Here is a 16,584-nt window from a genome sequence, read left to right on the forward strand (position 1 = left end):
GCTGCCAGACAGAAAGCTGATGTTTAAATAATTTCCACTGTTGACCACCATTTTTGTACTGTAGCTTTGTAAATGACCTTTTAAGTCTTCTCTCCTGTATCACATTATCTGTTACTGTTCACTCCACAAGCACTTTCTTTGGGGAGTTGTGGTTTTGTTCTCATCTGTAAAACAGCCTTTGCAGCGTTATCAGAGAACTCCACATGAATTGTGTCTCACCTTAACTGACCCGTTACTGTACATCTGAATCATATTTTCAGCTCCCTGTCTCACTCTCATCTCAATGTCCAACTGGCGCTCTAATTTAGAGATACGAGAGTGCTGGGCTTGGCAGAGGACACTTGACGAGACAGTGCTACCTGGAAGAAATGAGAGGTACATACAATTATTATCACTAGCTAGAACATAGAAATATATATCATACATCTTAAGGGGATGCAGTCATTAGGCCGAACATAACAAAATCCACATTCATAATGTCAACACCACAATGTCGACAGTTTTGTTGGCATTGTTAAACATTATCACCATGTCGACATCTGTAATTTCGAGATGTGAAATGCCGACATTGACAAAATATTTATATCAGGGTTAGGCTGGGGGATGGGAGGGTAAGAGTTAAGCCGCACATCCACTAGGCGACTAGGGAACGACAGTACAATTACAACATCGCAATCATACCGTCGTTACCCATCCCCTGTAGTACCTATACTGAACGATTAGTCATTCAGTGTAGGCACCTCCCTCATCCCCGAACATGGCCAATCTGTCGTTATCGGCAGATTGACCGTCATGTTCGGGCGATAATTGATCGGAAACGACCAGCGGGAGCGCGCATTGATGGTCGTTTCCGACATTATAGTGCACGATAAATGAGCGATTGCACGATTACGATGTCGGAATCGTGTAATCGCTCATTAATATCTGCTAGTGGATGTGCGCCTTTAGACACTAGTGTGAGGTTAGAGTTAGGATATAGGGGGAGGTCAGGGTTAGGCACTAGGGCAAGAGAGGGCGATAAGCGCACTCCCCCACCCAACTGCTGTAGGCCTACAGCATGCCTGCCACAGTTTTACTATCAGGGCATGCTAAAACTGTATTAGGGCCTATTGAGATATTTAGATCAACAGAATACTGGAGGGCATCTTATTGTCCACCCCTGCACTATGGGGGGTCAGGGATAGGCACTAAGGGGAGGTTAGGGTTAGGCTATGGGGGGGGGGGATTTTAGGATAAACAATAGGGGGAGGTTAGGGTTAAGCTACGGGGGGAGATTACTGTTAGGAACTAGAGGCAGGGTTAGGTACTAGAGGGAAGATTAGGTTAGTCTGTGGTACGGGAGGGTTAGACAAAAGGGGGAGTTTAGGGTTATGCACTAGGGGAAAGTTAGGGTTAAGCACTGGGGGGGAGGTTAGGGTAAAGCTACGGGGGGTGGGGAGTGATTAGGGTTAGGCACTAGAGGCAGGATTAGGTGCCAGAGGGAAGGTTAGGGCTAGTCTTTGGGACGGGAAGGTTAGGGCTAGTCTTTGGGACGGGAAGGTTAGGGTTAGGCATTAGGGGGAGGTTAAGCATGTTGACATGATGCATGTCAACATTAGGGATGTCGACATATTATACCACACCTCAGGTTGGTGGGAGCAGGTAAGTCACCGCTGGGTCACCAGAGACGATATGTGAACATTCCATCAGTGTCTACATGATGAATTACACCATGCTGCATGTCCACATTGTGAATGTTGATATATTATACCACACTCATCTCATGATGTCCACACAGGATGTGGTTGGGATTGACAGGGTAAAACTTTGAACCAATAATACCAAGAGGTAGAAACCAAGGAACCCAGGAACTAGGTATATCATACCCACATATTCCCCAGCTCTGAGGAATTATATTACCTGGGTTGAGAACCAGAGAGTTCGGAGAAGCATCAAGTTCTTCCAGCTCTTGTCTCAAGTTATCTAGTCTTCTCTCACATGTTCTTAGCATGGTTTCCACATGTCCCAGGTTCTTTCTCTCCGTGGTAGCTCTGCGCAGTCTCTCTGCTCCATCCTTAATCTTCAGCTCCCTGCAGATATCCCTGCGCAGGCGCTCTCTCTCCTCCTCCAGCCCCTGGTGTTCTACTCTGTCACCATCCACCCCTGGCAGGTCACCCCCATCTGAAATACGCAGCTCTTCATTCTGATCCCCAACACTGGTTCTTCCTTCTCTCACCGCCTGCATCTCTCCTCCGCCCAATGGTACATTTGTCTCCCTGCTGGCCCCCTCCTCTCCCTTCTCACTGCAGGGAGCATAGACAGTAACCTGGGGAGAAGACGTACACTGGTGAGTGGGTATAGAAGTTGCAGAAATAACATTATTATGCAGCATAATGAGAAACTTATGTGATGAGTTTCTACACAAAGATGCAAAATGTTAAAGATTAATAAGTAAAAAAATATATAGTTTTGGTTTTTTAGTTGAATTATTGTTTTGTTATTACGTAATTTGTTTCTGCTGCAGTCATAATCTCTGGAAGTGTAGCTGCCATGCTCCGGGCTGCCACAACCCGTGGTGCTTATTAGGCCTCTATGGAGGTGTTATGCCATGCTTCACGGTGACGCAATACAATGGACGCTTGTATATCTGTGTGCGACTGAGTCTCTGAATCTGTATACGAAGTGCTACTATGTAGCGGCCGCAGCTTTTTTCATACCAAGTTCCATTGTGGTTCATTTAAAGATTAAGGTGCACCCAAATATACAAGTGTTGCATATCAAATTAATCTGCGCAGTCTGCTTGTGCGTCACTTTCAGCAAAAAAAAGATGCCAAAAAGTCACCCAATGCTAGCAGAGTCTCACAGGACCTGGCGGCTCACTCACGCCAGGCAAGTTGCGCTGCGTGGCGTATTGAGGCTAGGGGGTATAATGTGCGTGAAGATGTTGCCCATAAGCAACCAATCAGATTCTAGCTATTATCTTCTAGAAGGCGATAGTTAAATGTTAAGTAGAAGCTGATTGGTTGCTATAGGCAACATCTCCACTTCTAAAAACTCTCACTTTAGTAAATATACCCCTAGATGTATGAGGACACATCTGTATGAGAAATCAGGACAAAGTAATCCATGCACCAATCCCCCCAAACCCTGCTCTAATTCATCCAAGCCCTGGCCTGCAGAGCTGGATTATCCACAGTGCAGTAATTGGGTGGCTTTTCTTGCCAAAAATACATCTTAGTCGTTTATTGGCTTAGAGAGACGGGGGCTGACCTCTCAGCCAATGAACACTCAGACACGGCACTACAAAGGGTAATGCCGCGTCTGAGCCATTAATTTGGGAGATAACATCCTTGAAGGATGTTACCTAGTTTGTGGGTTGGATTTTTTCATTTTACCAAGACAGGGACAAGAGGACCAGTCCAGGTAATGTATGTATGTATGTACGTACGTACGGTGTGTGTATTGTGTTCATTTAACCCTTTCTTTACAGGTGAACTATAGGTACCAGCGAGCCCTTAATGCCCCGCATGCTGGTACTTGTGGTTCTCCAAGTACCAGCATGCAGGGGGAGGGTTGCTGGGACCTGCAGCTCTATTCGGAAAGAATGTTTTCACTTCTTTTTTTACACTACACTTATACACTATCAACCCACCACCCACGGCCCCAGGGAGTGCCGGGGATAGACCCGGGCTATTAATGCTAGGGTTACCTGGAGGGGGGGGGGACCCCTTTATTGGGCGGGTACCCAGCTCCCCAGGGATCCCCAGCCTGGAGTGACTAGCACTCAGGGTTGGGTACGCGGTGAAGGGGCTCCCCAGACTGTGGCATCAGCCCCCTGCTAGAAAAAGTCTGGTGCTGGAAAATACAGGGTTGACCCAACGCATTTTTTCCCCCTGTATTTCCAGAACCAGGACCGGATCAGAGCCAAGTTTTGGCTGCACAGAATATGTGGGACCCCTACGTAGCTTGTCCCCAGTATTTTGGCAACAAGGGCTGGTTCTGACTAGCCCGGTGCCAGTTGTGCTTACATACGGAGGACCCCTACATTGTTTGTCCTCCGTATGTTGCACAACCAGCACTGGGTCACTAAAAGCACGGGGCCAGTTGCTCTTTGGGGGGCGGGGGGGGGGGCAGTTTTCTTCCACAAATGCAGGGATGGTTCTCACTGAACCATCCCTGCATCTGTGTTTATTTTATTAAAGACAGATGCATGCATCACGGATCTCCCTCAACCGTGTGTGTATGTCTTTTTTTTTTAACAAATGATGCCACTCGGATGATCGGACGCACGATGCATTGGGGCAAATGATCGCATGTGAGATTGTATGAACATCTGCACCAAATCGTGCGGACAGGACTGCCAGGGAGTTCAAGGGAAATAGTAAGATGAATCTTATCTTATGCTGGCACTAGGGGGAGGTTTTGGCACTAGGGGGAGGGGAGGTTAGGGTTAGGCTATATATAGGAGAAGAGGGTTAGGCATTAGGGTGAGAGTTGTGCAAAATTACAGTGCTGCAATGGTTAATGCAGAAACTGTAGTGCTGCTTCCTTAAAAAAAAAAAAAAAAAAAAGAAGAGTAGCAATGGAGGTCCTGGCATCACTGTCACAGAGCTCATCCAGTCGGGGAGGAGAGGGTGCTCTCCAGCATTTCTTTCTGTTTCTGTTCGTCATGTCTCCAGCAACATGATAGGTGGAGGAGAGGTAACAGATCTTTTGGAGATAACTGAAAGCATATTAGGACCTGTGGTGACATCTAATGGGCATATAAGGGGCATGTGGCAGGGAGGACTGAGCATCTTATGGACAATAAGGGGAATAAGGAGGAAATCGTATGGTCAATTAAGGGACATCTGATGGGCATATAAGAGTCATATGGTGGTTGATAACGTGGCAAAAGTTTGGCATGTGGTGGTCTGATAGCATGTGGAGATGTGTGGTGGAATGTAAGAATTAAGTAGGGAGGTCTGAAGGGCCTGTAGGAATACCCGAGGAGCATGCAGGGGTGGGGTTGATGGCATGTGGGGTGGTTGGACGATTCATAGCGCATGGATAGATGTGAGGCGCCTGTGGCCATTTACCATTTTTTTATCCCCAGTTCAATAGTCCTGCAGGACATGTCCATTCATACAGAGACATAATCTCAAGGGACTTTTTAGTATCCCCCACTCATATATACAATTCTTGTATGCATTGTGTATTAATAAGATTTTTATTTCCATGTTCTATAATCAATGCTTCCATTTTTTTCAATAAATTTATAAACTAACTATTATGTACAGTATTGTATTACACATACTCAAAGTATCCTTGCGCTGTTCCTTTATTAGTACATGTATTCATCCCTGAAGCTGCCTCCTTCCTCAGTAAACTGGGTTGTCCAGGAGTTTGATGCCGAAATTGAACTTTTCTAGTGGTCTCCATAGACCGCGGGTGCACGCTCTTAGCACCTGCATTTACTCTTTTTCTGCACGGTACTACCTCTTATTATGTTTAACATTAGGGTGTGCAATCCAAGGCCACCTCTCAGTCACCGTAGACCCCCAAGAACATTTTTAGAGTCATTAGCTGTGCTCCACTGGACACCCAGTAATAAACAATGAAACCATTGTAACTGAAAATATAAAAGTAGAAACAGCCCAGGGAATACCGTTAACTTTCATATTGTCATATAAACAGATGTAGCCAAAGGAAATTCTTGTATATTTTACAATGAATCTGTCCTGTAATCAAGCATCCACATAACAGGGATGACCTATTGTACAAGGGGTGTGTCCACATTTACTACTCCACCATCCCCAACAGTACTGCAGTAACTTCCCACTTCCTGCTCTTTTGTTCAGACTTCTATTTGTGCCTAATCAGTGTGGCTAATTCCTGCTCAGCCTGAAGCCCCCACTTACACTGCACACCACACTCACAACACACACTACAACCTGCACTGTAACATGAGAACATCCAGGAAAGTGTGTGCGCGTGTGTATATAACATTAAATATAACTTCACTATTATACATTTGCATTTTTTAATTTGTATTTGTTATACTTGATAAGCTATGGTTTCCTGATTTCATTACTTGAAAATATTTCCAGATATCCAATGGATGATTTTAATTTGATGTCTCAAGAATTATTGTGGTTCAGATAAGCACATTAATTATTATTTTAAGTACAGGGCCACCCATATTATCACATATTTCATTTGGTTCATATTGGTGTTCATATTGGTGTTTTCTGGAATATTATATATTAATTACACTCAAAATAACTCTACTGTATAATAAGGCTCTGCCACTAAATCCTGAAAACCTGGCAATTTCGGTTCCTATATATTCAGTATATGATGTATGTATGTATATGATGTATGTATGGTCATTTATCCTACTACAAGAATCCTACATCACTTGATGCATTAATACTGGCAAATCACATATTAGTCTATTATTATTACTAGTGCAGTGTATAACTACATATTTTGGGACACACATGACCATCAGAAATGCTTATAAAAACAATTGTATTATACAAAGTAGGGATAATACACCACCTAAACACAGGATATAATCATGACACTGCATACAGACATAGGTCCATATAGGAAATACATATAGGTAATAGGGTAGTGGGTTTTTGCAAGTGTGCTGAGATTTCAGTGGCCAAGATTTAAAGCTGCAATTTTCACTATTGCAAAAAAAATCTGATTTTGCCTTAATACACATTGCTGCTTTACCTATTACATTTGGCCCAAAGGGAGCTACAGCTACACATTGACATGGCAACTGGACATGATCAAAAAACAACATGATCTGAGCATTGGACACAATCTTAATACAATACAAAGAAAATTATTCCTACACAACATGGGTAGGAATAATGTTTTCGCCGGTGGCTGGTAGTGCCAGGAGCCCAAAGGAGCAATTCAACTGTTGCTAGCATTTCTTCTCCCCCCATCCTGAGAAGGCGAACAGAAATGTGCGATAAATCCTGGTTTGGGGCACACAAACGCCCATTAATTACTGCAAGGTACAAAACAATTGAATCGCCCCCATGACCTTTGAAGCCTTGGGATTTTGCTTCTATGAGGGAACACACCGAGGGAGGTATAGCTGTGATACTTCGTAGCCACGGAATACCCTGAGGTGTTTAACACAGTAGGCATAAATGCTTAAGGTACAGCTGAGTACACAATGCGTGGGCTTTGGGTAGCATGCCAAAAAGTACATGGAAGCGCTGGCACTGTTTGTACAGCGCGTAGTGCGCAATATGGTACACGGATGTGTTGCCACTGTTTGTACAGCACACCGCGTGCAACAAGATACACGGAAGTGTTGGCACGGATTGAACAGCACGTAGCGGGCAGTAAGGTATATGGAGGTGTTGGCACTGTTTGGACAGCACATATCGTGTAACGAGATACCCATATATGCTAGCACTATGGGTACAGAGCGTAGCGTGCAATCAGAGGCACGGATGTGATGGCACTTTGGGAACTGCGCATAGCATGCAATGAGATACACAGAGTATATTGCAATAACCCTGGAGCTCAAAACAGACATCAAGTATAAACACACACACACACTGACAGGAGATAAATGCAAACAGGTAGAACTGGCGCAACCAAATACCCTGGCATGAAGTCTAAGGCCCCCACCAGACTTCACCAGGAATCCCTGCAAGAGGATATGACCTTACTCAGTGAGGGCCCAGGTCGCGGTCCAGTGTAGTTGGTATCCACTGTGAAAGCAACAGAGTACTTAGCTGATATGAGGACACCGCCTGGAAACACCACAGATCAAAATGCAGGTATGGATGTGCTGCTGTTAAGAAACCGAATACCGGAGTTTAAAAAACACTGGAAGCAAACTATACTGGAGAGTATATTTCTGGAGCGGAAGCACTTATGTAGCACACAATTGATACTCATGCACTGGAGGAATGCACTGAGCGGGTTCTTATAGCGGCTGGCTGATTCCCCGCTTGAGTAATCAGTGCTGGAGGTTAGCGGTAACATCTAAGAAAGGTGGTATGTCATCTCTAGCCTAAGGCTGAGCCCAGCTGGGTTCTGTTAATGATCCTAATTGGAAAGGCCAGCAATCAGTGGCCTGCTGAGTGTTGGAGGCAGGCCATTGGTGTCCATGACTGCTGGTACTGATATGGACTGACAACTACTGTAGATTTCAATATACTACAAATCTACAAACAATTATTAAACAGTATATGTACATAGGACTCTACATCTATTCAACATGACCTGACTACTGGACTTGAGCAGTGGCAGCTGCAGCGGAATCGGTATGAATTACACAAGTCTGGCGGTTCAAAACCCAACAGCGTCTGGCCGACGTGGCTGAATATCCCGATCGTCTTAAAGGTAAGTATTAACTAACCTCCCCCCCCTAACCCTCCTTTAGGGTGCCTAACCCTAACCTTGCTCTCATTGCCTAACCCTAATCCCCCCTCTAAGTGCCTAAACCTAACCCCCCCCTTCCCCGCTGCCTAAACCCAAGTCCCCCGAGGGGGTGCCTAGCCCTAAGTCGCCCCCGGGGGTGCCTAACCCTAACCCTCCCTTCCCCTAGTCTAACCTTAAAATCCCAGAGGGGTGCCTAGCCCTAAGTCCCCACCGGGAGCCCTAAACCTAACCCTCCCCCCCTGCGCGGCTGTCCGCATCGGCGCCCGGCATCCCTTCGAACGGGATGCCGGGCGCCAGTCTCACTGCGTCTGTAAAATGACAGGCGTCATTTTGGGATAAAGCAGTAGGGAAGCCGGCCGTCGGGATTACGTCCGTTGGCTTCCTGACTGCATACCCTCCAGAGGTAGAGCTGAAGCACAGTCCAAAATTCAAATAGCAGAGCTACACCAACTGCTCCTGCAAACATCACTGGCTGGGACTCACTGGCAGTTGGTGTAATTCCCCTATTTGAATTTTGGACAGTGCTGCAGCCCCACCCCAGGACTTGAGCATACTGTATCACATTCTATTTCACTGTATTTAGACATATAATACTACACCCATCCAATATAACCACCGAGCACTACCATAATAAATGTTCTATTATTACACTGTAAAGAAATAGCGAACAACACACCTCCTAACATGACTATGCTAATAATATGATTCTATTAACTCTATTCAGGCCTTAAACACTTCAACTACTCAGCATGCCCACTGGATATAATCATAATACAATTCTATTATAATTTACAGTATACAGATATGGAGCACTAAGCTACCCAACATGACAACTGAATACCACTAAATATTATTATGATGATGATGATGATTATTATCTTCTTTTATTATTATGGCACCACATAGAGGGGCGTATTCATCATCACTTAATTTTAACAAGAGGGTGAAAATTAACATTTAAGCTGCATACACACACACAACGATTTAGTAAATGAACGATTTTAGAAAATTGTTTACTAAAATCGTTCAAAAAAGAGCAGTTTTCCGGAAGTGATACTTTTGCTAGGGAGGCATGATGAATACCTCCAAAACGTCTTTTAAACCCGCAGCAAGTTTAAAACATAATTATCACCTGTGATAATTATATAATGATGAATAGGCCCCCAGAGTCTGCAGCACTGTACTGGGAATATACTGTACATGACAGAGGCAGATGTATCAAGAAGTGAAAAGAGTGGAGAAATGAAAGTGGAAAAGTTGCCCATAGCAACCAAACAGCTTTGAGGAAGGAAGCGTTGATAAAGTACAGTCTATAAAATGATAGGTAGAAGCTGATTGGTTGGCGGTTGCTATGGGCAATTTCTCCACTTGTCCATTTATCCACTCTCTTCACTGCTTGATATATTTGCCCTGTAACTTATCATACAGTAAGCAAACTAAGGGCTGATTCTGAGTTGGGAGAGGACTAAAGTTGGGTACACACGGGGCCTGATTCAGACCCGGACGCTATTTGCGGCCGCTCGCTCTCAAAAAGGGGCCGGATATTTAAACTGAGCGCTCACTCTTTGCGGTGTGAGGACGCCTCTATGTCTGTGCGAGCGTCCGCTAAATGCGCTCGCTATTTTTTCAAGACACCCCTTTGCCGTTCGCAAATCACGTTATCTCCTGTTTTTATTAGATTAATCAGGAACATCGAACGGCATCTGAACTGCTCGCAGTGCTTGAGGTAGGAATTACTTCCCGTAATCACTGCGAGCAGTTCAGGCTAAAAGACAACCAAGTGACGTGATCGATGACGCTCCTTTGCTAATTATGCACTCCCATTAAACGCCCTTTTGACCGTTGGGCACGCCTGCGTTCGCACAACCACTCCCCCGTTTTCAAACACCTTCCCCCGTTACCACCCACAAACGGCACATTCTGTCACTCAAAATAGCAGCCCCTGTGTTTTACGAGCGCACGATTGCCGACCGCAATGATTGGTTTGCACACGCGCATTGCGAACCATATGCATGCGCAGTTGTGCAACCATCGCTCAGAGCGAGCGTGCGTACACTTACGAGCGGGTCTGAATCAGGCCCACGGTATGATCTGCACAACCAACGATATTGCTAAACAATTTCCCTTGAACTTTTCTGTAGTGCAGGACAAGCGATATTGGGTGTACACACTGATGGATATATTTCAGTGAAGTCATCCTGCCACATCTCTGAACATGCAAATCGAGATGAAATCGTCCAAGTTGGCCTGCATGTATGGACGACCATAGATATCGTTATCGTACATGCGGGAACGCGCATCGTTGGTCGTTCACAGCATAAAAATTAATGATATGAACGATTTATCGTTGAACGATATCGTTCATAGATATTGTACCGTGTGTACGCACCATAACTTTGCACCTGGACATACCATGTTGCACTGCAAGGAGAGCACATTTATTTGTTTTATGCAGGGTAAATACGGTATGCAATCGGGAAGCTGACTGCCTAAATACCGGCAGCCGGCTTCCCGACTGTCATATCCCGGCAAGGGTGAAATGCCGGGCGTCTAGATGCAGACGCCCGGCATTTCCCCGACGCCGGGAGACCGGCGCCCGGCATCCTGACAGCCGCAGGGTTAGGTTTAGGGCTCCCGGGGGTGACTTAGGGTTAGGCACCCCCCCGGGAGGGTTAGGCTAAGGGGAGGGATCGTTAGGGATAGGCACCCCCCCTGGGGGACTTAGGTTTAGGCAGCGGGGAAGGGGGTGGTTAGGGTTAGGCACTTGGGTGGGAGGTTAGGGTTAGGCACCCATAAGGAGGGTTAGGGGGGTTAGGTTGGACAATACTTACCTATCCACGATCGGGATTTCCAGCGCTGTTGGGCTTCCGCTGCCAGGATCTCTGCTCATGTTGGGCTGCCATGCGGCCGGTGGTATTTCATACCAATTCCGTAAATACTGGTTGCTGTGTAATGTAGCCCACAAAATTCTGGACAGCTGACATTTAGTTTTGAGCTAGGACACGCAAATCTAAATCTCTGCACATTTTACCATCTGCCCCACCTGTGGCGTAGCATGGTTTTACCAAGATGTACAGTTACTTGTGCTTTTTTGCTTTGCTCCCAACTCAATATCAGCTCCTAAACCTAAACTGATAGAAATTGGCATGGGTAGTGTTAGGAGTCCACATGAGGAAGGAAGTACCTGCCAGTAAGAGCTCACATACTGAGAGAAGGGGAGAACAGTTTGAGGATGAACTGGGAAGAAAAGCAGGTCACAGTAGGAGAGGAAAGGGAGATTTGGGTGGAGGGATGTAGGCTTTAATAAAAGGGTGTGTTTTGAATGTATGTTTGATGCTGGCAAGACTGACATAAAGTCTGACTTAGCGAAGATGTGCGTTCAAGATGGGGGGAGAGGAGTTGGAGAAATCTTGGAAGCGTGTGTACTACAATTACACTGCACTCTATGCAGCCAAAGAAATCTGCACTTACTCAACACAACCTGACTATCAGGCATGCTTATAAAACAATCCTGATACAGTCTATATAGAGATAGAACACCAAACTTACCTTGCAGATCTTTATTTTTGATCATAATGCAAGTCTACTATTTAGCAACCAATATCATGCCTCTGCACTATCGAGACATACAGATGTGTCCACATACATCGCGCCTCCATGCGCTACAGGTCGTGTGAATGTGAATGCAACTGTAAGGAAAATATTCCGTTACAGTGTCAGCGTCTGTGACACCCGAACGTAGCATTTAGCATACAGATACACCCGCAGTTGCAGAATATAGGCATGCCGCATATCATTTTAATCAGCAGAAGCTACTTGTGTGTCCTATTCGCATCACCGTGCGAATAAGACACCATTGGAAGGTAAAACGTCACACAAAAAGATGCTCAGCGCTACAGAGTCAGCATGGCATGGCGCGACTAGTAGGGCTCATTAACGCGCAAGGCAGTAAGATGTATGAGGACACATCTGTACAACATTACACCTCCTGATATGTTCACTGGACATGGCATTTATACAATTCTAAATACACATAGACTACACCTATCCAACAATACTTGACCACTGAAAAAGCTGTTAATACAAATATACAGATCTATAAAATTCTACACATACATACTGTAGTATACTGCCCCTACCCAGCATTGAATAACCACTGGAAATGTTACAATATATAGGTATAGGACATTAGAACGCAAATCATCAACGTCACTGGACATTGTAAGAATCCCTTTGGATTACCAGCCTTAACTTTAGAGTTCATACATTTGTAATATATACAGTAAATTGCTGCTACATGCTCCTTCCTCCCTGTCTACCCTATGAGCTATTTCACACATGCCGGTTTTGACCGGGCGGCAAAAAGCCGCTAGGTATTTAACCGGCTGTGAAATATAGTACTGCAGGGACAGGCTCCTTTCACACGGCACGGTCGCCGTGATATAGCTGGAAAAAACTACTATGCAGGACGGTGCCGTGCCGTGGCCGTGCCGTCCCTGCACGCCAGTAGTGTGAAGGAAACAAAGGCCCTCATTCAGAGCCGTTCGCTATTTGCGTTCGTTCAAAAACAAGGGGTGGCTATGCAAATGATCCGTTCGCACATTGCAGTCTGTGCCCACCTCTAAGTCTGAACGAGCGAGCAAAACATACGCTCTTTTATTTCTGAAAAACGCCCCCTGGCTGCTCGCACCATACGTCATGTCCGCTATTTATTAGATTAATCGAGTACATCGAACAGGATATGAACTGCTCGCTATTCTTGTGGTTGCCTTTTTCAACCGCTATTTTGCGAGCAGTTCTGAGTTTAAAAAAAACAAATGACGTGGTCATTGACGCTGCTATATTAATTATGCACACCCATAAAACGCCCGTTTTGACCTTTAAGCACGCCTGCGATCGGATCTCCACTCCCCGTTTTCAAGCACCTTCCCCTGTTATCACCCACATACGCCTCATTCTGTCACTCAAAATAGCAGGCACTCGCTATATTGCGTACAAATGATTTTCGGCCGCACTGACTGGTTCGCGCATGCGTACTAAAAACCGTACGCATGCGCAGATGTGCGAACATCGCTCGGAACGAGCGTACTGCCGATAGCGAGTGCCTCTGAATGAGGGCCAATGTTTCCTTTCACACACACTGGCCTCTGCCGGCCGGGCTTGTGCTGCAGCTGCTGCTGTGTATGCCCAATAGGGGAAAATAAAAACCTCACATAAAAAGCGGCTCAAAGCCGCTGCTTATGAAAGGCACGGAGTGCCAGAAAAAAGCCGTCTGGCTACCGGACGGTTTTTGCCTGATCGGCTGAAACCAGCACGTGTGAAATAGCTCTATCTGTGTCTCAACAGTTTGTCTGCCTCTCCCCTTTAGAATGTAAGCTCTTACGAGCAGGGCCCTCTACCTTCTTGTGCTTCTCTTTACTTTACATTCATCTACTCCGTGTTCCCCTCTAGGGCACCTAACACTTGGTGGTTTATGCTTGGTTTGCTTATGTGGGTGTTATGGTGGCTAATGTAGCAATGTATATTATCCATGTCCTTGTCCTGCATTGTACTGTAAAGGGGGGTATCCACTAGACGATTAAGTTGAACGATTACGATAAAATCATTCGATAATCGTTTGAAAATTTGGTCTTTTAGACATCTATCATCGTGCAAATAGGCTGGTCAACCTGACAATATCGTCAGGTTCAGCATGTTTGCAGATGATTGATTGTGCCTGCACTGAACAACATATCGTTCAGTGTGGGCACCCTGCGGTGTAGTGAGCGACTGAACGATAACGATATCGTTACGTCTTTTCACTGTCGGGTAGTGGATACCCACCTTAAGTCACTGGCCACTTATTTATTTATGTACTTTATGAGGCGCTGCGGAATACTTGTGGCGCAATATAAACGATAATAATATATAGAAACAAAATGGTAGTGTGTAGCGGAGTTCTCGTATTTAAACAAAAGGGTAGTTGCTAATTATACTAGCGCCACTTGAATCATGGAATCTATTCACAGTTATTTCAGGTCATCTTCAGTATAGCAGTTTGGCTTATTGATCACTCTTCAGTACAGCCAAGATTCAACCCTATACCTCCCCTCTCCATCCTCTGCACTGCACAGAATGTTTCTTTTTCTTACACCCATCCTTACTGTATATCCGCCCACCTTTCATTCTAGTGAGTGTTGTGTAAGGTCCCCACTCAAGTGGTGCAGGTATAATTACCAAGTGTCAAAACAAGTGAAAATGTCAAGAGCAAAACATTAAAATATGACATTTCTCCTGAAATTATAAGTTTTTGCCAACTGTGGGGGAAATTCAATTAGTTCCATTCCGTTAATTTTTCAGGTGTGAAAAAGGGTGGTAGCCTCGGCCCGAGGCTATTCATTAGAGCCCCTTTTCACCTGAGACTTTTTTTTTTTTAACATCCATTAAATTAACTTGTTTACACATGTTAACGGGCATTAATGTTAGGAGCCGCGGTGGCCAGCGCAGCGTTTCACTACCTCAGGTCCTGCATGTTGCTAAGAGGTCTGAACGCCAGTGTCAATCGCAGCTTTGAATGCTGGTCCCGGTCATTGCTAGGAGGCAGGGCCGGATTAAGGCTTGTGGGGGCCCAGGGGCAACTAAGTTGTGGGGGCCCCATCCATAAAATTGCCTTACGCAGCAACTACTATTCCCCTTAAGCCCGGGTACACACTAGATGATATGATATCCGATCGAGCGTGTACCCGCTATGTCGCTGACATCAGCGACATCGCAGGTCCGACGGGTAAGATTGTCAGCGGGGCCATGCTGCCGAATGCAGCATGGCCCCTGCTGTCGTGCCTTTGCTCCAGGCATCAACAAGTGTTTACACACTTGCCAATGCCGGGACCCGCCGCACGAGACATCGTGCTGGGTACACATTCTTTAGTGTGTACCCAACCTTACCTTCTCTGGACTCTCTACCAACTGGCAAAGTCGCAGCATATTACATCATGCGACACTGCTGGGAACAGACTCCTGGCATCATAGCGGACATGACCTAATATACTGCCAGGGGAAAATGCAGGATTTTGAGTGGGGGGGGACACATATCTAGAGAACTATATATATATATATATATATATATACACATACAGTGTATATGCCTATATATCACTAGAGAATATTATATATATATATATATATATATATATAAATATATATATATAAATTTACAAGAGACTGGAACTCCACAATACCGTAGGATATCTTGCCTTGTTGCCTTCCCAAGGGGATACCCCAAACAATATATCAGCAAATGGGCGGCACTCATAGAACTTGAGGAATATCAGGAGAAGTACTTGACCTTTAAGTAATTTATTGCCAACGTTTGGAGAATGAAACGTTGGCATTAAATGACTTAAAGGTCAAGTACTTCTCCTGATATTTCTCAAGTCTTATGAGTGCCGCCCACTTGCTGATAGAGATATATATATATATATCTCTAATACCTTGAGCGAATTGTCTACAACCTCCTTGCCACCCTTCTTTCCTCCCACTCCCTCCTTGACCCTTTTCAGTCTCGCTTCCGTTCTCTCCACTCCACTGAATCTGCCCTCACAAAAGTCAGCAATGACCTCCTTGCTGCCAAATCTAAGAGCCACTACTCTCTGCTCAGTCTCCTTGACCTCTCTGCTGCCTTTGACAGTGGACCACCCTCTCCTGCTGCAAATCCTTCACTCCCTAGGTCTATGTGACACTGCCCTCTCCTGGCTTTCCTCCTACCTCTCTGACCGTTCCTTCTCGGTTTCCTCTCATGACTCCTCTTCCCCACCACAGCCTCTTACAGTAGGTGTTCCCCAAGGTTCTGTTCTTGGACCTCTACTATTCTCCCTCTATACGTCTATCTAGGTAAACTCATCAGCTCTTTTGACCTCCATTATCATTTCTATGCTGATGATACTCAGATCTACCTTTCCTCCCCCTCTCTCCTCACTAGTATCTCCAACTGTCTCTCTGCTCTCTCTTCCTGGATTTCCCAGTGATCAGCAATTTCTTTAATCTTAATATGTCTAAGACTGAGCTGATCATTTTCCCACCCTCCAACATAACCTCACTCCCCACTATTTCTTTAACAATTGATGGCACATCTGCTCTAGCCCCAAAGTGCGCTGTCTTGGAGTTATCCTGGACTCCTCCCTCTCCCTCAAACTACATATCCAGAGCCTCTCACAGTCCTGT

The 16,584-nt window shown here is 45.4% G+C and overlaps 1 protein-coding gene across 12 annotated transcripts in view; it reads right to left on the reverse strand.

Annotated features, from left to right (window-relative positions):
* Nucleotides 1-16,584, reverse strand: part of LOC148515086 (serine/threonine-protein kinase N1-like) — a 106,764-nt gene that overhangs the window by 53,860 nt on the left and 36,320 nt on the right. For all 12 annotated transcript variants that reach the window (XM_088480312.1, XM_088480309.1, XM_088480308.1 and 9 more), the window contains 2 exons: nucleotides 1,900-2,305; nucleotides 220-359 (listed from right to left, as the gene is read on the reverse strand). In XM_088480312.1, coding sequence (XP_088336438.1) covers nucleotides 220-359; nucleotides 1,900-2,224 — 465 coding nt within the window. In that variant the 5' untranslated portion in view covers nucleotides 2,225-2,305. The remainder of the gene's footprint in view (nucleotides 1-219; nucleotides 360-1,899; nucleotides 2,306-16,584) is intronic.

This window comes from Taudactylus pleione, unplaced genomic scaffold, assembly GCF_031769625.1.
Source record: "Taudactylus pleione unplaced genomic scaffold, aTauple2 ptg000253l, whole genome shotgun sequence".
Classification (NCBI taxonomy): domain Eukaryota; kingdom Metazoa; phylum Chordata; class Amphibia; order Anura; family Myobatrachidae; genus Taudactylus; species Taudactylus pleione.